This window comes from Lonchura striata, chromosome 20 (assembly GCF_050655825.1).
Source record: "Lonchura striata isolate lonStrDom1 chromosome 20, ASM5065582v1, whole genome shotgun sequence".
NCBI lineage: Eukaryota > Metazoa > Chordata > Aves > Passeriformes > Estrildidae > Lonchura > Lonchura striata.
In genome coordinates this window covers 9,532,852-9,554,782 of record NC_140722.1, presented here as the reverse complement: position 1 = coordinate 9,554,782, position 21,931 = coordinate 9,532,852, and the positions used below count along the sequence as shown (strand labels likewise).

At 47.3% G+C, this 21,931-nt stretch overlaps 1 protein-coding gene across 7 annotated transcripts in view; it reads right to left on the bottom strand.

Annotated features, from left to right (window-relative positions):
• Window positions 1-21,931, bottom strand: part of MYT1 (myelin transcription factor 1) — a 62,962-nt gene that overhangs the window by 6,156 nt on the left and 34,875 nt on the right. For 4 of the 7 annotated variants that reach the window (XM_021527284.4, XM_021527285.4, XM_021527287.4 and 1 more), the window contains exons 5-18: window positions 21,676-21,738; window positions 20,718-20,965; window positions 19,046-19,918; window positions 18,290-18,424; window positions 16,839-16,929; window positions 16,244-16,357; window positions 14,593-14,807; window positions 11,845-12,050; window positions 10,675-10,944; window positions 9,800-9,954; window positions 7,836-7,898; window positions 7,548-7,616; window positions 3,823-3,885; window positions 3,161-3,244 (exon numbers count right to left, since the gene is read on the bottom strand). In XM_021527284.4, the coding sequence (XP_021382959.1) occupies window positions 3,161-3,244; window positions 3,823-3,885; window positions 7,548-7,616; window positions 7,836-7,898; window positions 9,800-9,954; window positions 10,675-10,944; window positions 11,845-12,050; window positions 14,593-14,807; window positions 16,244-16,357; window positions 16,839-16,929; window positions 18,290-18,424; window positions 19,046-19,918; window positions 20,718-20,965; window positions 21,676-21,738 (2,649 nt within the window). The remainder of the gene's footprint in view (window positions 1-3,160; window positions 3,245-3,822; window positions 3,886-7,547; window positions 7,617-7,835; window positions 7,899-9,799; window positions 9,955-10,674; window positions 10,945-11,844; window positions 12,051-14,592; window positions 14,808-16,243; window positions 16,358-16,838; window positions 16,930-18,289; window positions 18,425-19,045; window positions 19,919-20,717; window positions 20,966-21,675; window positions 21,739-21,931) is intronic. The other 3 variants (XM_085558204.1, XM_085558207.1, XM_085558205.1) reach the window with 2 other exon arrangements.

Sequence of the window (21,931 nt, the reverse complement as noted above, 5' to 3'; positions counted from 1 at the left end):
CTGTGGTTTGCATTTGCTTTAAAAATGCTTGTCAATTGTAAATACAGTTAAAAGTTTATTACTCAAGGGAGGTTACTCAAAAATAGGGGAGGTGGAAGGAGGTAAGAAATGACAAAAATAGCTCCCATGTCCTTAGTTTGGAAGCAATTAGGGACTTTGAGGCTCTCCAGCAAAAGCATTCACAGAGCTGCTCCTGAAAATCGCAAGCTGCATTTCACCGCAGAAATTATTGCCGTGATTGTTTACATTCCACACAAAAGGGAGATGACAGCAAAAAGGGGGGCCCTACACCCAGCCTTTTCCCAAGATAATTTGAAAAATGCTGATCTCGATTTTAATCAGCTGCAAATGCAGCACAATTCACTTATAATATTCCTGCCAGCAGGATCCTCAGTAAATTCATAACATCATTGCTTTTATATGATCACGAGCAAATTACTGAATCCTCAGGAGGAAAAGGAGAAGGGGGAGAGGGGGGAAGAGCAAGAGAGAAATAGCCAAACCCCAGCATTTCGTATGCAGCCGTTACAGCCCAGCCATTACATATTTTACACCGTTAATTTAACTTTTATTACATTTTCATTGTTAAAAAATAAACCAGAGCCTTATTGTGCAAAACAGCTGTCTTGGACATATTTTAATTTTTTTTTAATATTATTATTATTTAATGGGAGCACCAGTAGCGTTTGATCAATTAGACACCTGTGGATGCTTCCACTGCATGGGCTGGGCTGAAGGTTGAGGTGATCTGTTCAATCACATCTGCAGCAAATTACTTGAAGGATGAACAGCACAAACAACAGGGACTAAATGACTTTCTCCTCGGTGACAATGTGCAACTCTCGGCTGGGTTCCAAGTGGAGCTCAGTGCAGACAGAAGAAGGATTTAGAGCCAAAGCTCCTTAACACACCTTGCCATGGGTGGTGGGACAAACACTGCCACAGGCTGGGGGGAGGCACCAGCCAGGGATTGTTGTGCCACGTTGTTTTGCACATCTCAGAGGAGCTTCTGCTCCTCATGGGTGTACTGGAAGAGGAGGGGTTGCTGTCTGGGTCATGGGATGTTAGGGAATGCCTCCTCCTCCTGCTGCTGCTGCAGAGACCCTCACAGTCCATCTCACGTTTCCTGCACCCATGTGCATGGTTCCACCAAGACCTGTCTGGGGGTGGATGGCACCAGCTTTCCAGGAGTCAGAAAATCCAGCCCCATTTGGAGCCTGGAACCTAGAGAATCTATGGATGCCCCACCCCTGGAAGTGTCCACAACCAGACTGGATGGGTCTTTGACAAATCTGGTCTAGTGGAAGGCGTCTCACCCCATGGCAGAGAGTTGGAATGAGATGAGATTTAAGATCCCTTCCAACCCAAACAATTAAATGATTTCTTGCAACTTTATCTTCCCAGTGTTTGCATCTTTAGGGTGGACTAGGAGAAACTGAGCCCCTGGTGAGGATGCTGGTGGGAACCCTCACTCTGCTGTGGGTGTCCTGCCAGCCCACCCCATGTGCCCCACAACAAAACAGCCACATAAAAACTCCTTTCTCCTTGCACTGGGAAGATATTTCTGTGCAGAGAAACCACACTGGGGAAACTGCTTGACACATTCCTGCTCTGTCCTGCCCTGAAAGGGGAAGGCACAATGAGCAAAACCAGCCCCACAGGGCATGTGTCCCTGGGGAAACCACAGAGAGGGGTGACCTCCCAACTGGGGGCTCCAACCATGGTGAGAGCAAAGATACAACAGCCAGCAGCTGCACATCACCAATTTGCTGCCTGCCCTTCCCTTCCCTGTGTCACTGGTTAATGGCACAGCCTTGCAACACCACCAGCAATTCAGTGTATTTGAGCCAAAAGAGGCTTTTTTCCTGCAGATTCTCGAGTAGGTTGCTTAATTTTTAATAAACTCTGCAAACTCCTGCTAATTATCACATGGCTCATTTAACTGGGAGGCTTTCCTTCCTGTAGACTGAGGAGGAAGAACAGAGCAGATGGCTCAAATATCATCTTTTTCTGAAAGGTCCTTCCCCCCCAGCAGGCTCAGCCCAGCTTCCCACGGCCGCTGCAGGGTTCTTCCACCCACACTGGGTCCTGCTTTGGCTCAGCCTCTGCTCCAGGCCAAAACCTGGGCACATGGAGATATCCACCTCTGCTCCTCTGTGAGGGTAAGACCTGCCCTGGCAGTGAAATATTTTTTAAAAAAGATCAATTTGGAGACAGTCTACTGAGCCAAAGGCGTTTGGATAGATATGCCAGCACTCAAGGGCAACCAGAAACCCTTGGAAGTGGTTAATAATTTTTTCTATGTTTCTTTTTACCTCCTTCCACCTGCACTTGCTGCCTGAGTGTACAAACTTCAGAAATGCTGGAGATGCTCTGAGTAACAAAAAAAAAAAAAAAAAAAAAAAAAGGTTCCTGGAGTCAGTGCTGCCTTTCATGTCCTGTAGCTGTGTAAGGAGATACAGATCCCAGACCCCACATGCTGAGCCTGTGATGTTCAGACTTGCTAAAAGTCAGGACAAATGAATTTCACAGCTCATGAAAACTCCTGAGGTGGACTAAGCAATTTCAAATCTCTATTCCCCACAGGAATAAACCCCCTGGGATGTTTTGAAAACTTCAGCCCGAGGCAGCAGAGAGGGTTTTTTTTTCAGTTCACTTCAAATATTCTGCTCTGGCAAAGACTCCACAAAACACAGTTTATTCAGGGTTACCAGATCCTGACCCAACTCAGTGATGGGTAGGTTCTACTTCTGCAGTGCTCCTGGCAGTTAAGCCAGTCCATCAGCCTTTGACTACTCATTGCTTCCCAAAAACCTGCAATGTTTGTCTTGACTGTGGGGATTTACCTTCATTTCCAGCACTGGTGTGGTTTTCCAGGAATTATATAAAGTACAGATAGCAGAGAAACTGTTCGTGCCCTACCAACTTACCTTTCACATCTGCAAGAAAGCTACACCATTACCTCCCCACCACCCAATTTTTCCATCAAACATCAAAATTGCAACACCAAAACACAGCAAAGAGCTTTGGTAGAGGATGCTCAAAGCAGCACGGGCGAGGGGGGATGTGGGGTGGCTGCTGAGTGATCCCCCACAGAAATCTGTGTGAAGCAAAGTGGATGGAGTGACAAGCTCTGCTCAGGAGTTATTTCCAGACTTACTTCATCAGCTCTGGGTCCTCTTTATCATCCTTTGTCGGGGTGATCTTGATCCCACTTTTCTTGGCACGAGGGCAGCCTGACAGACTGTGGTTAAAAAGAGAAGAAAGGCCTGTCTCACTGGCAGAATCTCTGCATTTGCTATTCCCTCGCTTCAGTCATCTTTCCCTTGAATTTGGCACAGTGTTTTTGATCTCTCTCGTTTTGCAGCTTCACATCACGAGGAGAAGTCAGAAGAAAAAAAAATAGTAAAAAATTGAGGGAGATGGACAGTAATTAATGGTGTCTAGATAAGAAGATATCTGCTAACAGCCTGCAATGTTTAATGGAATTGTTGAAACAGAAGGCTCAGATCTGTGCTATTAATGTTCTAAAGTGATAATAGAAGTCATAAATAGGTAGCAATATTAACAGGAGCATTGCATCAGCTAAAATCTGACCCTTTGTCTTTTATTCTGTTGAAAGGAGCTTCTAATCAGATTCTGAAAACATCAGAAAAAAAAAAAAAGGAAAGTCAGATTAAAGAGATGAAAATAGGCTTCAGTTGTCAGTAACATTAATGTTTTATTCAGAACTTTACAACTCTGCCCACTGCAGGGAAAAAAAAAAAAAAGAAAGCTGCACAGAAAGAGGCAAGTGAGAAAATAATTTAAGGGAGATCTTACCTTCTATGTGATGCATAATTTCCTGTTATGTGACCAGAGCCATCACAACCAGGAGTAGGGCACCTGCAGAGGCAAGGGAGGCTCGGATTAGCCTGGGGATGTGAGCAGGGGATCGACACTCTGTGACAGCTCTTCTCAAAGAGAAATCTGGGCACTATCAGCACCAGCAGGTTTTTCCTTCCCGCCCCTTCCCCCTCTGTAAGGACAAGATTTGGTTTGTAATATCCATGGTACTGAAGTCAGTGCATCACTGCATGATGTGACATTGAAGAGGAACATCTGTGGGATGTTGGGAGCACAGTGAGGAGCTGCTCTCCCATGAGAGGACACAGGTCCCAGCCTGTGTCCCCACCCTCGTGAAGGAGACAGCGCAGGAGCTAAAAATGAGCTAAAATGCCCCAGCCAGCCTGTGAGGGGCCTGGGGACCACCAGGTCACCACACACGGTGCCCCTGCAGCTTTTGGCACAGGCTCTGCCCCTCAGCCTCAGCCTTCCACAGGGACCTTTGGAGGTGCCCTGAGTTCCAGGTGAGCACCCAGAGCTCTCCAGCAGAGGCTGGAGATCGCTGCTGTCATCACCCAAAGCTGCAGGGAGGCCACAGGGGCACGGATCGCCAAGGGCTCAGAGCCAGGACTGCGAGGGCACCCAAAGGAGCACGGCACAGAGATCTGCTCCCCGTGCTGTGGGGGACACGGCGGATTTAAAAATTGTCATGGGGACATGGAAGAGAGGCGAGGAGCGTTTGCAGAGGATGTGCACGCCAGCCTGCCAATTAGCCAGGGCTTTTTGAGTCCATTGATTAAGGCCCGGGGAGGGTGTGGGGGGAAATCCACGGTGCTGCCGCAGGAGCAGGGGGGAGATGCTTGCTGCTCCTTCTGAGCAAAGCTCAGGGCACATCCAGGAGTTTGCAGAGCACCCGTTCTCCTCAGGGGAAGGGTTTTTGGTGTCCCCACTTTCTCCAACTCTGTTTTTAAAGCCACTGGTGCCTGGTTTGGATGGCTGGTTGGTACCTGCAGCAGGGCAGGGGTTGGTGTGTCCAGGACATGGCAGTGAAGTGATGGTGATGCACAGGCAGCAGCTGAGGTCAGGGCTCTTGGGAAAGGCAGGATGCTTTCCCTAAAGCTGGACAGGGCTCTGAGCAGCCTGATGGAGCTGAAGATGTCCCTGCTCACTGCAGGGAGTTTGGCCTTTAAGGTCCCTTCCAACCCAAACTATTCTGCACTGCTGCTCTGCCCTCTGAGAGTCAGTGGAGCAATGGTTTCCATAGGTGACTTTAGTTTGGCCACTTGGAAAACAGCTTTTTTAGAAAAGTCTTCTCTTTTTGTTCAGAAAATTCCAAAATTCTCCTCTTTCCAGCAGCTCTGAGGGAGACTTTGGTGTTTGCAGGTCACTGAATAATCTCCATTGTCAAAAGAAATTGGCACCTCACCTCGGGTAAGAGAGCAGGGACATGGCCTGGTCCTAGGGGGGTAACAGGGAGGCTCAGAGCCAGGAAAACGTGAGTGCACATGGGGCTGGTGCAGTAAGGGCAGGTCATATCCAGCAGGACCTCAATGAGGGTGCAAATTCTTCAACTCATTTAGAAATTACAGGTTTGGGATATGATTGTGATATTTCCCAGCTCTACACTGTTGCAATGGAAAGCAAAACTATTTCTCTGTTATTCTAGCTTCAGGGTGGGAGGAAATTATGAAAACACTAACACCAAACTCTTTCTTCCTTTCAGGATTTTTAAAGAGGAGAGAGAAGTAATTTGATTTTTATTTTTAATTATCTGGAGACAAATCATACCAACAGAGACCTTTTATTGCATGTTCCAGCCTGGAGCTATTTTTTTTATATCAGGGATATTAACCCCTGAAATAGAATTTATAATAGAAACACTGACATGGTCTTATCTGGAGTTCTGAAAAGCTATGACTGTGCAATCTATTATATCTCAAAATCCCTTCCTCCCTCCTCTGCTCCCATCCTCACCAGGACATAGAAAAAAAAGTGGTATTTGAGGAAATAATATTACCGAGCTTTTTTTTTTTTTTTTTTTTTTTTTTAGGGCAGAAGTGTCCTTTTTTTACACAGTATTTTGATAAAAAGCACTGACATTGGATGCCAGAGGGGAACACGGGATGCTGCACAGCAAGGCTGGACACAATGCTCAATCTCAGGGATGAGCCCATTTGCCTTTTGTCTGGCCCTTACTGGGAATGGCCGCTGCTCCTGAGAGCTTTTAATATCTTTAACACTAATTGTCTGAGCACTTGGCTGTTCTTTCAAACTGCTGCAGGAACACCAGTTCAGCAGAGCTCTTTGAAGAGGTCCTTTCAAAATGTGTATGGTCCACACACATGATTAAGTGTACTTAGCACTAATCACAGCAGTCCTTGCCATCCACCAGCAAATTCTATTAATATCAGCTAATCCTGCCACTTTGTCCACCTCTGTGATAAGGAGCAGGTGGTTAACTAACACTTTTCCTGGCACCAGCCCCACACTGGTGGTGGGGCACAGAGAAGTCCAGGAGCCACCGCAGAGGGATTTGGGACTTTTCCAATGGCCTCAGTGACCAGTGGGGCTGCCACTGGCTCACCTGTGGCTCCAAAACCCCCTGACTGCACACAGGACACAGCACTTTTGGGTTTTTTCATTATGACCCTGTGCAATGTAAAGCCCTTCATGAGGCTTTACTCTCAGTGGAGGCTCCTCAGTTAGATCAGTGTCTAAATGATCCAAAAACTGGATTCAGCAAGGCTGGGAACCACAGGAGACTCAGCCTTCAGGGATAGGCTGGGCTCATAAAAGAAATGATGAAAAAAAATTCTTGCTGGACTTTACACCAGAGAGCAAATTGGGTGGAGAGGGTTGGGGTCTCCCCAGTGTTCCCAACTAAATACAATTTCACCTTTCTTTAGATAAGGCAACCCAAGAAAGCATTTGGGAAACACACCTCTGAAGAATAAGCTCCTACTGAAAAGGACAGGTTTGGAGAAGGCATCAGCAAATCTGAATATGGGATTCAGAGGAAGATACCTGAATGAAAATGTCAAAACCAGGTTCCTCCCTTCAGAAACAGCAATGGGAATGGGGAAGTTTGGATTTCTGTGAGCCCTTGACCACTGGCTCAGGATCTGGCCTTACCAAGCATTTGCTCACTCCCTCTTTCGTTCCCTCACAAATCATGGAAATGAAGAGGAACCTCTCTCACTACATCCCAAACAGCCTTTAAAAAGTAGCATAAAAATAGCACCCCAGGTTCTCCAAAAGAGTTGGCTTTGCTGTGTGCTGGCGGTGAGCTTCCAGCTGTGTCTCTACCCAAAAATAAATCCAGGCTTTGGATTATTTGAGATGGGCAAAAATGTTAAATGAAAGGGGTTATGGCCCAAACTAGGCAACAAGAGCTTAGGAAAAGATGCCAAGTGAAAAAGAAAATAACATGTCTACAATGCCCAGAGGAAACCTGCCACACATCCAGGTCATTTCCAACCATTGCCATCAGCCCCCTCCCCAAAATTATCCTTCCTCCACACCATTGCCTCTTCAATGCAGCAGCTGCAAGCTGGACTCCACCACAGCTCCTCACAGGCAGGTTTTGATCAGCTCTTTGAAAGGAGAAGGGAGGGGATGGAAAAGCAAAAGCAGAGCAAGAGGTGTGGGGGCAGGAAGGGAGAAGAGAGAAAAAAAAGGTGGAAATGAAAAAAAAAGGAGTTCCAAGTTGAGCGCAAACATACTTGAGGTCAGCAGAGTGGGCAGCCATGAGGTTTCTGAGGCTCTTGTCAGCAAGAGGACAACCAGAAAGGCTGAAAGAGAAGAGATGGAATATCTGGATAAGCAAAAAAAAAAAAAAAAAAAAAAAAAAGAAAAAGGAAAAAGAAAAAGGGCTGGGGGGATGGGGAGGGAGAGGGGCAACAGAAGGGGGGCAGGAAACAGAACCAAACTATCCACATGGTCACAAACTATACCAAAAGAAAAAAAAAGTTGTTTTTATAGTTCAAACCACATAAAAAATGTCAACCCACCTGCGGTGAGAGGCATAGTTCCCCGTTATGTGTCCACTGCCATCACAGCCTGGGGTTGGGCAACTGGGCAACAACAACAACAACAAAGAGCATAAGTGTGGGAAAGGAATGGATTCCTCAAGACCCACGGGTGGGCAGAGCCAGCAGAGCCCCCTCGGGGTCTGTCTGGGGCATCAGTCCAGCCCTGCTGCCAGACCCCTGACACCAGCCCCATCCATCAGTTCTTGGTGTGTGTTTCTGTGTTTGCATGGGTATAAACCAGCTGTTCCCCTTTCAGCTCCCCTTCCTCCCTTTTTATTTTTAAAAGAGCACAAGGATCCTAAAAACACAATTAGAAAAAAAAAATAACTGAGAAAAAATTGTGGCAAAAGGCAAAGAAAGTGTTTAAAACCCTCAGTTGATGGGAAGACTTGGTGGAGTGGGGGACTGACACAGCCTGAGGGGTGGCACAGCCTGACAGATGTGGCCAGCCCTGGCTGCTGCTGCCAGGTTGGATCATTCCTGCCATGCTGAAGCTCTGGCTGCAGGACTCATATTGTTCAGATTTCAGATCTGAATAAGGTGCTTCAGATTTCAGCTTTCTGAAAATATTTTTTTTCCCCAGGCCTTACAGCTGTGAAGAAAGGACTGTTTGCTGCTGAAAGGGAATGACAGTAACCTCTGGCTGTGCCTGGGGGTGTTGGGCAGATACAGGTGAGGGGCACCTGCCTGGAAGTGGCACAAGAACAAGACACAGAGCATCAGACACAGCAGGTGAGTCTGCTCCTGAGTTAACTACAGCTAATTCATTACAGCCCCTGGGGCAGAGAGGAACAAGGATATTAAATGGAGAGGGAAGGCTCTGGGATGTCCATGACACCATTTATTTATTCCAGAGCTGTTTCCATTTAGGAAATTTCTCTACCATCACAATAAAATTAAAGCATAGAAGGGCTTCAGGGCTCTACCTCAGAAACTGCTGTTCACATCACTGGTGGGTTTTGAAAAACCCTTTAGAGCTTTGTGTAGGGCAGCTGATCTGAGCTTTGCTCATTTAGGGAAGATGCTGCTGCTGCTCTGCCCCTACAGCCTGCCTGGCTGCTCCCTCAGCCTCCTGCCTGCACATAATGAGTGAGTTGGATGAGATCAGCAGAAGGGCACCCACCAACTCCCTGTGTGATGTGAGGGAAGGTCAGATGCACAGGAAAGATGCCAGGAACAGCTGGGATGCCTGGGAGGAGAAATCTCCCCATCACAACCTCCAGGCTGATCCTGACGTGCTGTTAGACCAAAGCCAGGTCCAAGTTGCCATGTTTGACTCAAACCCTTAAACATGAACTATTCCTGTGGGAATCAGTGTGGGTGCAGAGCCATACTCCATCCAATAGGGCAGATCTGGGTCTGTGCCTCCACCCACACGATGGACAGACAGATGTGAGGTGGGTCAAGGTCTCTCTCATGCAACACAACAGCGAACTTGATGAGGTCACATCTGGTGTTCTTGCAGTATCACAGTGCTGGGACCCATTGCTCTAAGCCAAAAAATTCTGTCTTCTCAATGAGACATCTTGTGTTCAACACCCTCTTCAAGGGGGTGCTGAGTTCCCTTGGGTGCTCTTGGCTCCACAACATCAGCAAGTGTCCCAAAACAGGGGATTAGGACATTGGGTAGATGCCACCACCATGGCAGAAACACTTTTGCAGGAAAATACCAGGAAAAACCAGCCCTAAAAGGAGTTTCCCAGAACCCTGTCCATGAATACACAGCACAAAGCTCTCAGGTTCCCTTCATCACTGCAAAGTAATGCAGGAACATATTTTGCCTCATTGATCAGCAGTTGTAGGAGGATGAGTAAGATCAATCACAGTAGGAAAGGGAGCTACAGTTCTTATTTCTGAAATGTATTTACTATTTTTTTTCCAACCATCCTGGCTAAGTACATATTAATAGATTTTCAAGGAAGAGACAAGAAGACAGGACTTACGTGAGCAGCTCTTTCTTGATGTCCTTGGAGAGGAATTTCAGCTTGAAGTTGGTTAAAGTAACTTCACCTGGGTATTTTCTCTCTTCAAAGTTCTCCTCTGACACTTCTTGCTCATCAGCTTCCGAGGAGGCAAAAGAGTGGGCAGCAGGCTCTGACTGCAAGGAAAGGGGCAGAGTTGTGGTGTGGTCATTGCTGCTGAGCTGTGGTGGGAAAGAATCCCAAGTTCATCACAGATAAGGGTTAGTGCAGCACTGCCAGCACTCCTGAGCCCCCTGCAAGCTCCTCACAGCACCCAGCTCAGAGATCTAACAGCCTGTAATTTCCTGGACTTTTAGGAAAATTGTGTAAACCACATCTGTAAAGGGATTTACCCATGGCTTTCCCAAGGTTTTGAAGGAATGAAGATCAGTTTAACACCCTCACACTCTTCCTCAGCATCCTCCCCAGGTGAAGCTCTCAGAGCCAGGACCCCTACCCCAGCTGGGAGTCATGGCTGGATTCCCCACCTGCAGGATTAATGTCAGTGCCATGCAGGGCTGTAGCTGCTAATGGCAGATATAAATCATCCTGAAAAACATCACCAGAAGCAGCACTGCTGCAAGGGAGGTGACAGGATTTACAATGAAGAAAACACTGCGCACCCAGCACAAGTAACATGGTTTGTACTTCCTTTGCAAGGGCATCTCAACAGGTCCAAGAGCAGTTGCTTCCTGCCTGGTTGATATCTGACAGCACTGACAAAGTGCCAGGAATATTTCTCTCCTTGGCTTAACGGACAAAGTGGGAATTCTGGGGAAGACAGGACAACTGTGCAGGCAAACATGGCATTCAGTGTCCCCTGAGTTATTCTTCAAGCACCAAGAGGCACCGCTCACCTCCTCTGGCTCCTCTTCCCGCTGGCGGTTTGGTTTAGTGTAGTCAATGGGCCCATCCCAGTCATCCTGGCGGGAGGTCTGGCTGGACTGGGGGGAGGTCATGGTGCTGCTCGTGGCACTGGTGCTGTTTTGGCGCTGGGACACGTCTGGGGACTTCATGCTGGGACTACTGCTGCAGCTGCTGCTGCTGGGGAAGGTGCTTTCCCGTTTGCGGTGTTTGTTCATACTCAAGTCCAGAGTTCCATTTTCATCCACCTCAATGTCCATGGACTGAAAGGTTGGAAACACAACCAGTGTTAGCAGCTGCCAGAAAGTCCCCATGGGGATCTTGACCCCATTTGTCTTGTGCAGTGCAGTGGGCAGGTGTTCATGTTCTCTCCACAGTCAGGCAGGAGAAACTGAATGAAAAGTGTTGCTCTTTCCTAAATATTTCAGGAATATGTAATGCAAAAGCACCCCTCTACTACCAGCAGGGTGGCATTTTGACTCAGCTGATTGAATGCAGGCATCTAATGCCACTTAGGATGCCTCACAGCATCCAAAACATTTGCCCCAGGTTGGGAATGCTCTGTGGGACTTTGAGAAAATATGTGTTTCTCTGAAAAACAGCTGGAGATCAGATTGGGCACAATTGGGGAACTTCAAATGGCATCAGATACAGATCAAGGAACAACTGAAATCAGCTCTGAGAATCATGGAATTACAGATTTGTTTGGGTTAGAAAAGCCCTCTGAAGACCATCAAGTCCAAACATTCACCCAGCACTGCCAAGCCCACCACTAAACCATGTCCCCAAGTGCCACATCCACATGTCCTTTAAATCCCTCCAGGGATGATGACTCCACTACTGCCCTGGACAGCCAGTTCCAGGGCTTGACCATCATAAATCATAAATATTTCCTAATATCCAGTCTCAGCCCAAGACTTGTCTTAGGATTGATGCTCATCTCACACGGGTAATTTGAACCACAAGGCATCTCCACATCACCCAAAAAGCCAAGATTCCTTCCTCCAAACCCAAAGTGGGGAGCCAAAAGGGTGATTTTGGATAAGTACCTGCCTCCATATTTAAAAAAAACAAAATGAAAGGACAGGTAAACCAAGGTGTCTCTCCCATCCTGAATTTTAAGTTTGGCCCCTGGGCAGTTGTTCCTGGCCACATTCACCCACCTTGCCAGGGGCCTCTTGCTGCTTGGTGCTGAGATTCTCGGGCATCTCCCAGCAGCGGGTGGAGAGGTTGAGGATGGCGGTGGCCGCCATGTGCGCAGCCTCAGCGTCGTGGGAGTAGTCGAAGCCTGTGGAGGAAGATGAAGTGCTCTTCACGTAACTGCTGGAGGGGCTGTGGCTGGGGGAAGAGGCCTTTGGAAAAGGTTTGGCTGGAATAAAAAGAGAAGGAACAACACAAGGCTAATGTATAAGCGGCATGAGCAGCAGGGGAAGGTTAAGTCAGTGTGACACAGTTAATGTATGCACAGTTCATGGGGTTATTCCCAGTCCAGGGGCTGGTTTGTTGCCTGGGACGTGCAACAGAAGCAGTAGTGGCTGCAGCTTGTGCCTGGTGTGAAAGGTTAATTCATTAACTGACTCTGCCATAAATACCCAAAACACAAGTGTTTTTGTTCACTAGAGCTGCTCCTCAGTGGAACCAGTTAAAGGAAAAAGCTTAGAGAAGCTTTCTGACTCTTTTTTTATTGTTCTCTCTCTGTCCATAACTTATCTGCAGGGCTGCCTTACAGGGAGATTTCTAGTAGCATGTTTGAAAGCTTTAAATTTATAAAATTACATTAATAGAAAAAGCATGGTCATAAAATATGAGCTTCCAAGGATGACACTGGTGAAATATGGATTTTCTGACAGCTGACATATCATTTAAATATGCCAGAGTAACAGGATTTATTGCACAGCTGCTCATAGCCACACTGCTGCTCTGCTCCTGTATGTCACAGCAGCAGCAAAGCCAGCCTGGAGAGGCAATTTCTCTTCATAGGCTGTGAAATGAAAGTATTTCTCAGGGTGGATGCGCAGCAAAACTTTCCCTAATAAATAACTAATAATTCCCTAATAATAAAACTTGAAGTTGATCCCATTTAGGGGCCCTCACTAGTTTCAGTGGGTGCAAACAGAAGATCATCTGATTTAGAACACTCATAGGATTGTATTCTGAACTCATAGGATTGTATTCTGAATCAATTATCAAAACCTTCAAATCCTTAATTCATTCCACCATGCTCTTTCTGAGGGAAACCATCCCCACTTTAGTGGGAGGCTCACCCAGGGAAGACTCACAAGCTTTGGCCTGATCATGGCAAAACAAAGCCAACCTTAGTTGATGCAGACACGGAGCAAAGTGATTTCATTATTCCCATTACAAATTCGTAATATAAGACACTATAAAATACTAATCTTCCCTAGCATTGCTTTCTTCCTCGTTGCGTGCGTATATAATGCATATTGACATTAATGGGAGTTACACACATGCATGCGGGAGAATATAAATCCCTCTGGATGAAGATCTCTTTAAAATAAGTTCTCAGTGAAAGGAGCAGATTTCCCTGCTATGATTGGCAATCATATTCATCCTGTCGCTTTGATTAACTCATTGGAGGCTTGCCCACATCGTTATTCTTGTGTCTGGCTGCTTGTTTTCCTGTCCAGTTTAATCCGTGTCTTTGAGGCAGGGTGCGAGTATTCGCCAACCCAACCTGACAATATCCAGGATCGGGAGATGCCAATTTCAATTTCACACCGTAGGCTCAGCGATGCTTTTCCATTTCATAAGTATTTCTACCACTAATAGACTCGCAATCAGCAAATTAGTGAAATAAGCAATGAGAAAAAATAGAAAGGATTATCCTAGTGGGTCTGCTGGAATTATTTTTGTCAGTACAATTACCCTGAAAATTCTTTGCTAATATTGCAAATAACACAATCTATTCAGCGAGAGAATCACTTGTACTGGGAAACAAATTACTTTTCCATCAGCCCTAACCCAGGATGACAGTGGCAGTTGTGCTCTCTGGCCTCCATCCAATTTCATTGTCTGATCCTGTACAGATTTAGTACTGTAATAAAGAGCGCTCCCATTGTAGTGCAACAACCGGGATGCTTTCAAGTATGAGCACTTTTTAGAGAGCAGCTGCATCAGGATTAAACAGGATTGTGGAAGTGGGATTAGCCAGACAGAAAGCCCTCTTGAGGCTGCTGACTTCTACAAACTGGGCTCCTAGATATTTTGTTTTGCCCCTCAAAAAAATGTCTTGAGGTGCACAGTTAGTGTCAAATAACACATTTGCAAGGACTGCATCCCCATGCAGTGTGCCTCTTGCCTTTGGCAGCCTGACCCTTCAGGGTTTATTCAGCCATTTCATTTTCACCCAGAGCTATAAACAATGCAAAGTCCTCAGAACAGAGCAGAGGTGGGTGGCTCTGATAGGAACGAGGTGGAAGACAGAGGTGGGTGATCGATAGGTAGAGCTGGAGAGCAGAGCGTGGCAAGGAAGACAAATGGGGGGAATGGGTCATATATAAGATGGAAGAGAAGAAAACTGTAATCCATTTAGCTAGATGAGGAAAGCCAGATCAATAGATATGAGCTGCAAAGCAATGGGGACCAACTGAGGACAACTGTGTAGCTTATCCTATCTCGAGACATCACTCAGATTAATGTTCCCACCACAATTCTTCCCAAAGCTGAAGCCAAAGAGACTGTCTTCCAAACAAAGCTTTCCCAGCAGCTATGGACTCCCCTGACTGTCAAAGGTGCCCACCTTGGGACCCACCTTACCCTCCCCATCCCAGGAGGGTCCAACACCTCTGCACCAGGAGTCTCCCATCACCCCAAAGCCACAATCCCAAGAGCCTCACAACATGCTAAGACAGAAAATGCAAAAACCAAGTCCATCCCTGTTCCCAACTTACATTTAAAGGCTTTAGGTGAGGTTTCGCTAGTCTGAATCTTTGGGGCAAGCATGCGTTTGCCAAAAACCTGAGCATCAAAACTTGCATAATCGAAGGTGACCTTGGAGTACTTCTCCAGCTCCTTGGCCAAGTTGGCCCGGGGGGTTGCTGGGACCATGTTGGGCCTGTAGCTTCCATACTGAGGGATCTCCAGTTGCTTCACAAAGCACATAGGCCTGAGGATGAAACAACAAACAGCAATTATTTCTTTTTTTCCTTGATGAGGTGACTCTTGAGAGGAGACCAGACACAATGGGGGCACAGCTACACCTTCTTCCTAAAGGCTTCCTGGGGACAAGGAGGCAGTGACAGCCCTTTTGCTCTCCCTCACAAGATCTGATTCGGATCTCACAGCCTCCAGTTTTATTTTTTTCTATCCTTTTCCACCTTCATTGTTTTTCCCCTCTTTTTAAGCAAAACATCGACTTGTCAGCCTCATCCAGCACAATGGTCTTGCAGGCTGTCATGGTGTGGCAGCATTTTCCAGAAGAGAACAAACTTGGTCAATAACTCCCTCCTGGGACCCATGACACAGGGTGGCACACAAGGGCATGAGGAGCCCAGTTCAGCTCAGCTCCCTGCTGCAGGTTCATTGCAGAGGCACCAGGGCCTCTCCCCTGCCTCAGCCCCTCCTGAGACCTGCTGCTACGGGGCTGCCTATCATGAATCAATTTGTCTTGCATATAAATTGTATATAAATGGTCTATTGTTATTCTCCTTCCCGTGACCTCTTTCTACCAGAGAGTCCTCGGAGCGGGAGCTCCTTGGAGCATGGACCGTCCTCGTGATGCGCTCAGAGCGCTCGGCGCGGGCTCTGCTGCAAATAAATAAGTAATGGCTCTAAATGGCCTTTCCAAAGTAGTGAGAGCTGGAGCACCAGGGTGCTCAGCAGTCCTGGGGAGCAAATAAATAAATGAATCAGAGCTCGATGCCTTTGTGGGAGGGCTGCTCAGGGCTCACACTGTGGTTTTTATCCTGCTCTCGTTGCAAAATAACCAACCATATTCCAATCCATCTGTAGCCTCATGAATCACATCAGCTACGGAAGCCAGCATCTATCAGGGACATCCTTAATGGGAGACAGCCCTTTCTCCCGGGAAGAGAGAGATGGGCAAAGTATCAAAATTAATGTGACTGGTTTGGAAATGAGTGGCAGGTTCCTCTCCTCTGAAACCTGTGGGCCAAGGAAGAAAAGCAGGTGCACTTTAATGCACAACTGCCATGGAGTGATTTGTCTGTAGCCCAAATCTCTTCCTCCTCCCCCCTCCCCGAGCCCACCCTTCTTATAATGCTGATATAATAACCAGCCCTCGCTGGCAGTTTGTGCTGCGGAGCAATCGGCACAAGTGCCTTCTGCTGCACTGCTAAAACCCTTTGGCCTGTAGCCTCAGCATTAATTGATGCTACAGAAGCAATTCATTGTCCTCAATGCTCTCCCTGGGATCATCAATTAAATATCTCCCCACCTTGGCGAGACCTATGATCATAATAACAGGACTCAGCAGTATCAAGATACAGCTGGAGCTGTGGCTGCTGTTCCTGGGAGCGTGGCAGGGTACAGAGGGCTGGGGCAGTGTGGGGGCATGGAATTGAGCCTTCTTGTCCCCCTTACCTGAGTATCCGATCAGAATTGGAGCTGGTCTTTGCAGGATCACCAGCCTGGGTTTGTTGCTTTTCATGTGATTTGGCTAATTTCTCAGCAGCAGCAATGGGGCACCCAGATAAACTGTGGGAGTTGGTTGGTTTTTTTGGGTTTTTTTTTTTTTTGAAGGAGAAGAAAAAGAGAGAAGGAAACCAAGCATGAGGAATGAGTACAAAAACCTTCATTTCATGGACACTGAGCCTGTGAGAAAAGTGTTTTCTTCCTCCACACTGAAGAAGTTCAATAAACAAGACAAATTCACCCTGCACCTCATCAACACAGAATCATGGAATGATACAGAATGATTTGAATTGGAAAGGACCTTAAAGCTCAACTCATCCCAACCCCCCAGCCATGAACAGGAACACCTTCCAATATCCCAGGTTGCTCCAAGCCCCATCCAACCCAGCTTTGAACACTTCCAGAGATGGAACAACCTGTGCCAGGGCCTCATCACTCTCATAGGGAAGAATTTCTCCCACTCTAACCCTGTCCTCTGCCATTTTGAAGCCATTCCCCCATCCTGTCACCCCGTGCCTGTGTAAGGAGAAGCCAAAGCCGGTACCTCCTGTGCGTGTTGCGGTTGCTGTTGACGTGACCCTGTCCTGTGCACCCGGGCGTGGGGCACTTCAACACGTTCTCGTGCATCGCCAGGACTTCAGAGCAAGAAGGGGAAGGGGAGAAGGGAAGGGAAAGAAAAACAACTTAATAAAAATCAGAGAGAAAAAAAAAAAAAAAAAAAAAGAGAAAATCATCAAGCCTTGTACGCTGGTTTCCTAGAAATCAGGGAATGTGAAATGCTATAATTAGAGTTTGCAGAGGGAAAAAATAAAAGAATAAAAGATTTACAAGGCAGTGGTACCCAGGTTAGCACTAGGTTAGCATCTCCGCACACAACCTCCCCATTTTCTGATTGCAATCCAGTTTCCCCCACCCAGCCCCTCCTCTCCACCCCTGTTTTGGAACCAGGTCTCCAGTTTCAGGTAGTTTTAAGTGATTGAAGTTGTAGCTCTGCTTTTATCCTTAGGACTAGTCTTTGTTTGATTTTTTTTTTATTTTTAATCTTCAGGATTATTGCTTCCTGCAGCGCTGACCTCTAGAAGTAAAGAAAATAATTTGATCTGCAAGCTTTTATAAAGCCCACAGCTTGTGTTAGTTATTTATTAATATTTTTGCTTGCATTCCAGCCTGTGAAGATAACTGTAGTTTCTCCTTGTTTCTTCCAGCTCTGTGTTTATGTCAGGTCTGCAACCTTTGAAATTACTGATAAGGAAGGACTCCTCTTTCTTTTGGTCTATTATGCCATTATCGTAAACATACAACATTGATTTTTATGTATCTATACAGGGAAAGCTATTTAGGATGCTGGTAGAGAGGTGGAAATACAATCTCTCTCTGTGCATATGTATATACAAAAATCTGTTATGAGGATGATAAATATTTTCTGTAGAATAGGTGAATCTTGGTGTAGCAGTTTGGGAATTTTGCAGTGATTAGGACACAGGAGACTCAGCAATCCTGCACCTCCTAAATCACTCATTCTTCTTCCTTCCTGCATGGCAACATATTTGGACAGCAAGGAAGAATAATGTCCCTTTTTTTCCAACATGATGTCCCAAGTAGGGAAAAATATATGACTTCCAGTGTAAAGATGGGAACTGCTTAACACACCTCTGGAGATGGGCAGGCGTTTATAAAGCCCCTCTTTGATTTTCAGAGAAGGGATCTCATTCTCCACAGGATGGTGCTAAAAATCCTTTAAGAAGGACAGGACTTCCAAGTAAATCCCCTTCATGTTTCCTGTGATTAGTGATAACACTTTGGTGGATAACAGCATCTGGGTTCAACTTGGAAAAACACCATCCCACGCCAAAAGCTCTTGTTATACTCCATGGAATAACATCAGACTTAGTCTAGGGACTCGGTCATAAAATCCATATCATTTGAGGAATTCCGCCAAGAAAATGAGGCTCCAGGGTAATTGAAGCAGCCCTTGGTATCCCACCATGTACTCACTCTCGGGGGGGATCCTGTCTTTGTGCGGACAACCAGAGAGGCTGCGATGGTGGGGGTAAAGTCCCGTGACGTGTCCAGTCCCATCGCAGCCAGGAGTTGGACATTTGATTTCTCGCTTCTCGGGTCTTGAAGGATCTAAGGATTGTGAGGAAAGGGCAAAGGGAAGCAGGTTAGTGGATTTGGAGGGGAAGAAGTGGAAAGTGCTGAGGATGCTTCTCACTGCCTTTTCAGTCAAGCAGGGGGAAAACTTTGGGTTTGGAGGTTTTTTTCCCTGGAGTTGGAAGTTTCAAAAATTGAAGTCAACAAAATGAATTTAGGAACTGACACAGCTCAGAGCATGGAGCCACTCACAGGGACTGAGCAGGTAGCCTGGCCCAGAGCCATGGGATGCTGAAGCCCCTGCCCTCATGTTTCTGTGGCTAGACTCCTACCACTTCTTTAAAACCCACTTGGATTTTAAACCAGCCCTTGAGCTCAGGCTGAAATTTTCAAGGTTAACTGACAATTTAGCCAAGCAATTTCTCTACTCAGAGGGGGGAACCCTCGTGACAGTGTAGAGGACACCATCATTTTATGCATTCACTTTTGACCTCAAGGATGTCCCCATCCCTTTGGGCATTGAGGATTTGTGGTTGAATTCCCCCTGTGGGCTGGGAACTCCCCCCACCTCAGCCTGATAGTCCGTGCTGAGCAGACAAGTTCAGCTCTTCCAGCAGGGATGGGAAGGAGGGAGATACACAAAGGTTTGTCCCGTACCTTTGCCGTAGTAGCTCTTCCGGATGCTGTCCAGCGGTTTGTTCTGTTTGTCCTCCACCTGGAAGTGCTTCACATGCTCTCCTGGCAGCCGGCTGGGCTCCCGCACGATTTTCACCTGCTCGGCTTTCAGGGCAATGGCTTGTTCCAGCAGCCCCAGGTTGCCCCTGGTCATCATGTCGTACATCTCCGACTCATCAGTCACGGCTGATTTCTGGGAGCGGGCATCGTCGTCCTTGTCGTCATCCGACCGGACCTCCACGATGACCGAGTACTCGGGCTTGGGGCTGAACTGCCCCTCACAGTGGCTTTTCTGGGGGTCCTGAGAAGTGTGAGGTGCTTCCTCGCAGATCACTTCAGGAGCCATCTCCTCCTCCTCGTCCTCCTCCTCTTCTTCCTCTTCCTCCTCCTCCTCCTCGTCCTCTTCCTCCTCTTCCTCCTCCTCATCATCCTCCTCATCATCATCCTCCTCATCCTCTTCTTCTGCTTCAGCCTTTTCCAGTTTGCAGGACTCCTCTCCGTTTGTCTCGTCCCGGGGCTCTGGACACAACTCGCTGCTGCGCTCGCTGGTGACCTCGATGACCTCCTCCGCGTCCTCCGTCTGGATGATGATCTCCTTGTCACACTCCTCCTCCACCAACTCCTCTCCTGCATCCTCATGGACCAAATGCACGACGTTGGATGTTGGCTTGGAGCCCTGCAGCTCTGCTTCGGGCAGCTGCCCTTCGATGGCGAGGGTTTCCTCTGCTATTTGGCCTAAGTTTAGGAGAGAGTTGGCGATTATTTCTTGGTAGCTGCTGTAGTTGGCCTTGCTGGGCCCAGATGTACTTGTTGCTGTGTTTTGTCCATAGTGGGTTGATTTTGCTGGGCTTCTCTCTGAAGGGGGAAAAGAAGGAATAGAAAGAAGAAGGGGAGAAGAAAGATTAAAAAGAACAAAAAAAAAGTGAGAAAATGAGAAAAGGAGGAAAAGAAGAAAGGAGTAAAAGAGAAAAGGAGGGTGAAGAGAAAAGAAGAGGGAATAAAAAGGAGGCAAAGAAAGTAATTATATAAACTCATAAAATACAACTTTGTTGTGCTTAAACTTAATTGAAACCAGAGTCTGGCAGTTCCACCTTTGGAGGATCCTGATTTCTTAAATTTGGGGATATCAGGTGGAAGGTGGATTTCCACATGGGCCTCCGATGTACCATCTGCCCACTGCCACCCCTAATGTCTGTGCTCCCCAGGCCAGAGCTCCAAACCAGTGAGCAAGGCAGTGTCAGGACCCCAGCTGAAAATCCATGTCCTTCTCCATATCCTTTTCCTGCCACTCCTCTGCTCTTGGATAGTGGCCAGATCTGCCCAGGGAGGAGGATCCTGCTGAGCCCTTCATGGCACCTGTGTGGGACCCTGGCTGCCTTCCCCACCACACAGCAAGCTTCTCTGTGCTTTCCATGAGTCCTTCCCTAGGGAGCATCCCTGAAGGAAAAGCTCTCATTTTTAAAACACTGGAGCACTGTGCCTTCTCAGTTTAACCAGAGCATTGCCACTGTCTTCTACCCAACAATGGGTCCCCTGGTAATTGAGGGACCCATCCCGTACATCATTCAGAGGAGCTGTAACTCCTGGCTGTTAACACTTCCTGCCCTTTCTTCATCTGCAGAGCACAGCTCTGCAATCAATAATGATAAAGCACCTTCTGCTGCCTCGGGGCTGCGGGTCTCCTCCTGCTCCATCGCCTCTGCCTCGTCCTCCTCCAGCATCCCCTCCGACTCGTCGGAGCCTGACTCCTCCTTGGCCTCGGCCTCCTCGCTGCCATCGCTGTCGACGTTGTAGCCTTCATCCAAGGCCAGTTTGAGTGGATGGGATTTCCTCTTGGACACCAGATGTTCGGCCTCAGCATCCTGAAGTTTCCTCTTCTTGGCTAGAGGGCAGCTTTGTAAACTGCAGACGGGATCAAGGAGCAGAGAGGAGGCATTGCTGAGCGAGAAATGCCTGGCTACCTCTCAATCCAACCAGTTAGGCAAAAGTAAGTAAGACAAATACAACCAGAAAAATCATCCAGCACCCCAGACTTTTAGCTGGTTTAACCTCTGTGGCTACATGTGCTCTTAGACCTTGACTTTGTGTAACTACATCCACTTTTTTTCCCAGATATCAGCACCCAAATGCTGGGATGTGGCATCCCAGGACTAATACTGGTGATGGGCACCATTAAACCAGGCACAGGATGCAGAACCAGCCCCTGGGACACACCCACCAACTGCTCCAATTTTGCTCTTCATGGGGTGATGAAAACCCTCAGTTAAGGCTTCCATGACCTCCAAGGCAGCCAGCGTGTTCTCATTTGCCTTCCCCATCCATAGAGGCGCCAGGCAGACCAAAATCTCTGCCCATCAGCAGCTCCCACCAACCCTAGACAGACAGGTCAGGCATTTCTGGCCAAGTTTGGGGTCTAAAAGAAGGCTGCTGTGAGTCTGGAGAAGCAGATCCACCTGGGATCCCTTAGAGACTGATGGAGAGCCAGAGACAAAAAGATTTGGGACACACAAGTTGGGTTGGTGCTCTGAACCAGACTTTCTCCAGTGAACACTTGCGTTTGGCTCTGTTGCTCACATTTTTTCCCATCCCCACTTCCTTCAACCCCACCTCACCTTCTGTGTCTCGCATACTTCCCACGGATGTGTCCTGAGCCATTGCAGCCTGGGGTTGGACAGCTTGGGAGGGAAACAAACAACCATCAGGAACAGCAAGAAGACTCAGAGAATTAATTAGGATTGTATAATTCACAGTCAGTTAAACAGGTCCTGTGCCCACGGAACAAGCAAACTGCAAACAGAAAGTTCATTTCCTTCAAATAGTTCCGTTTGTCCCTTTGAATTCCAAGGGAGGAGGGCAGGAGAGCAGCCT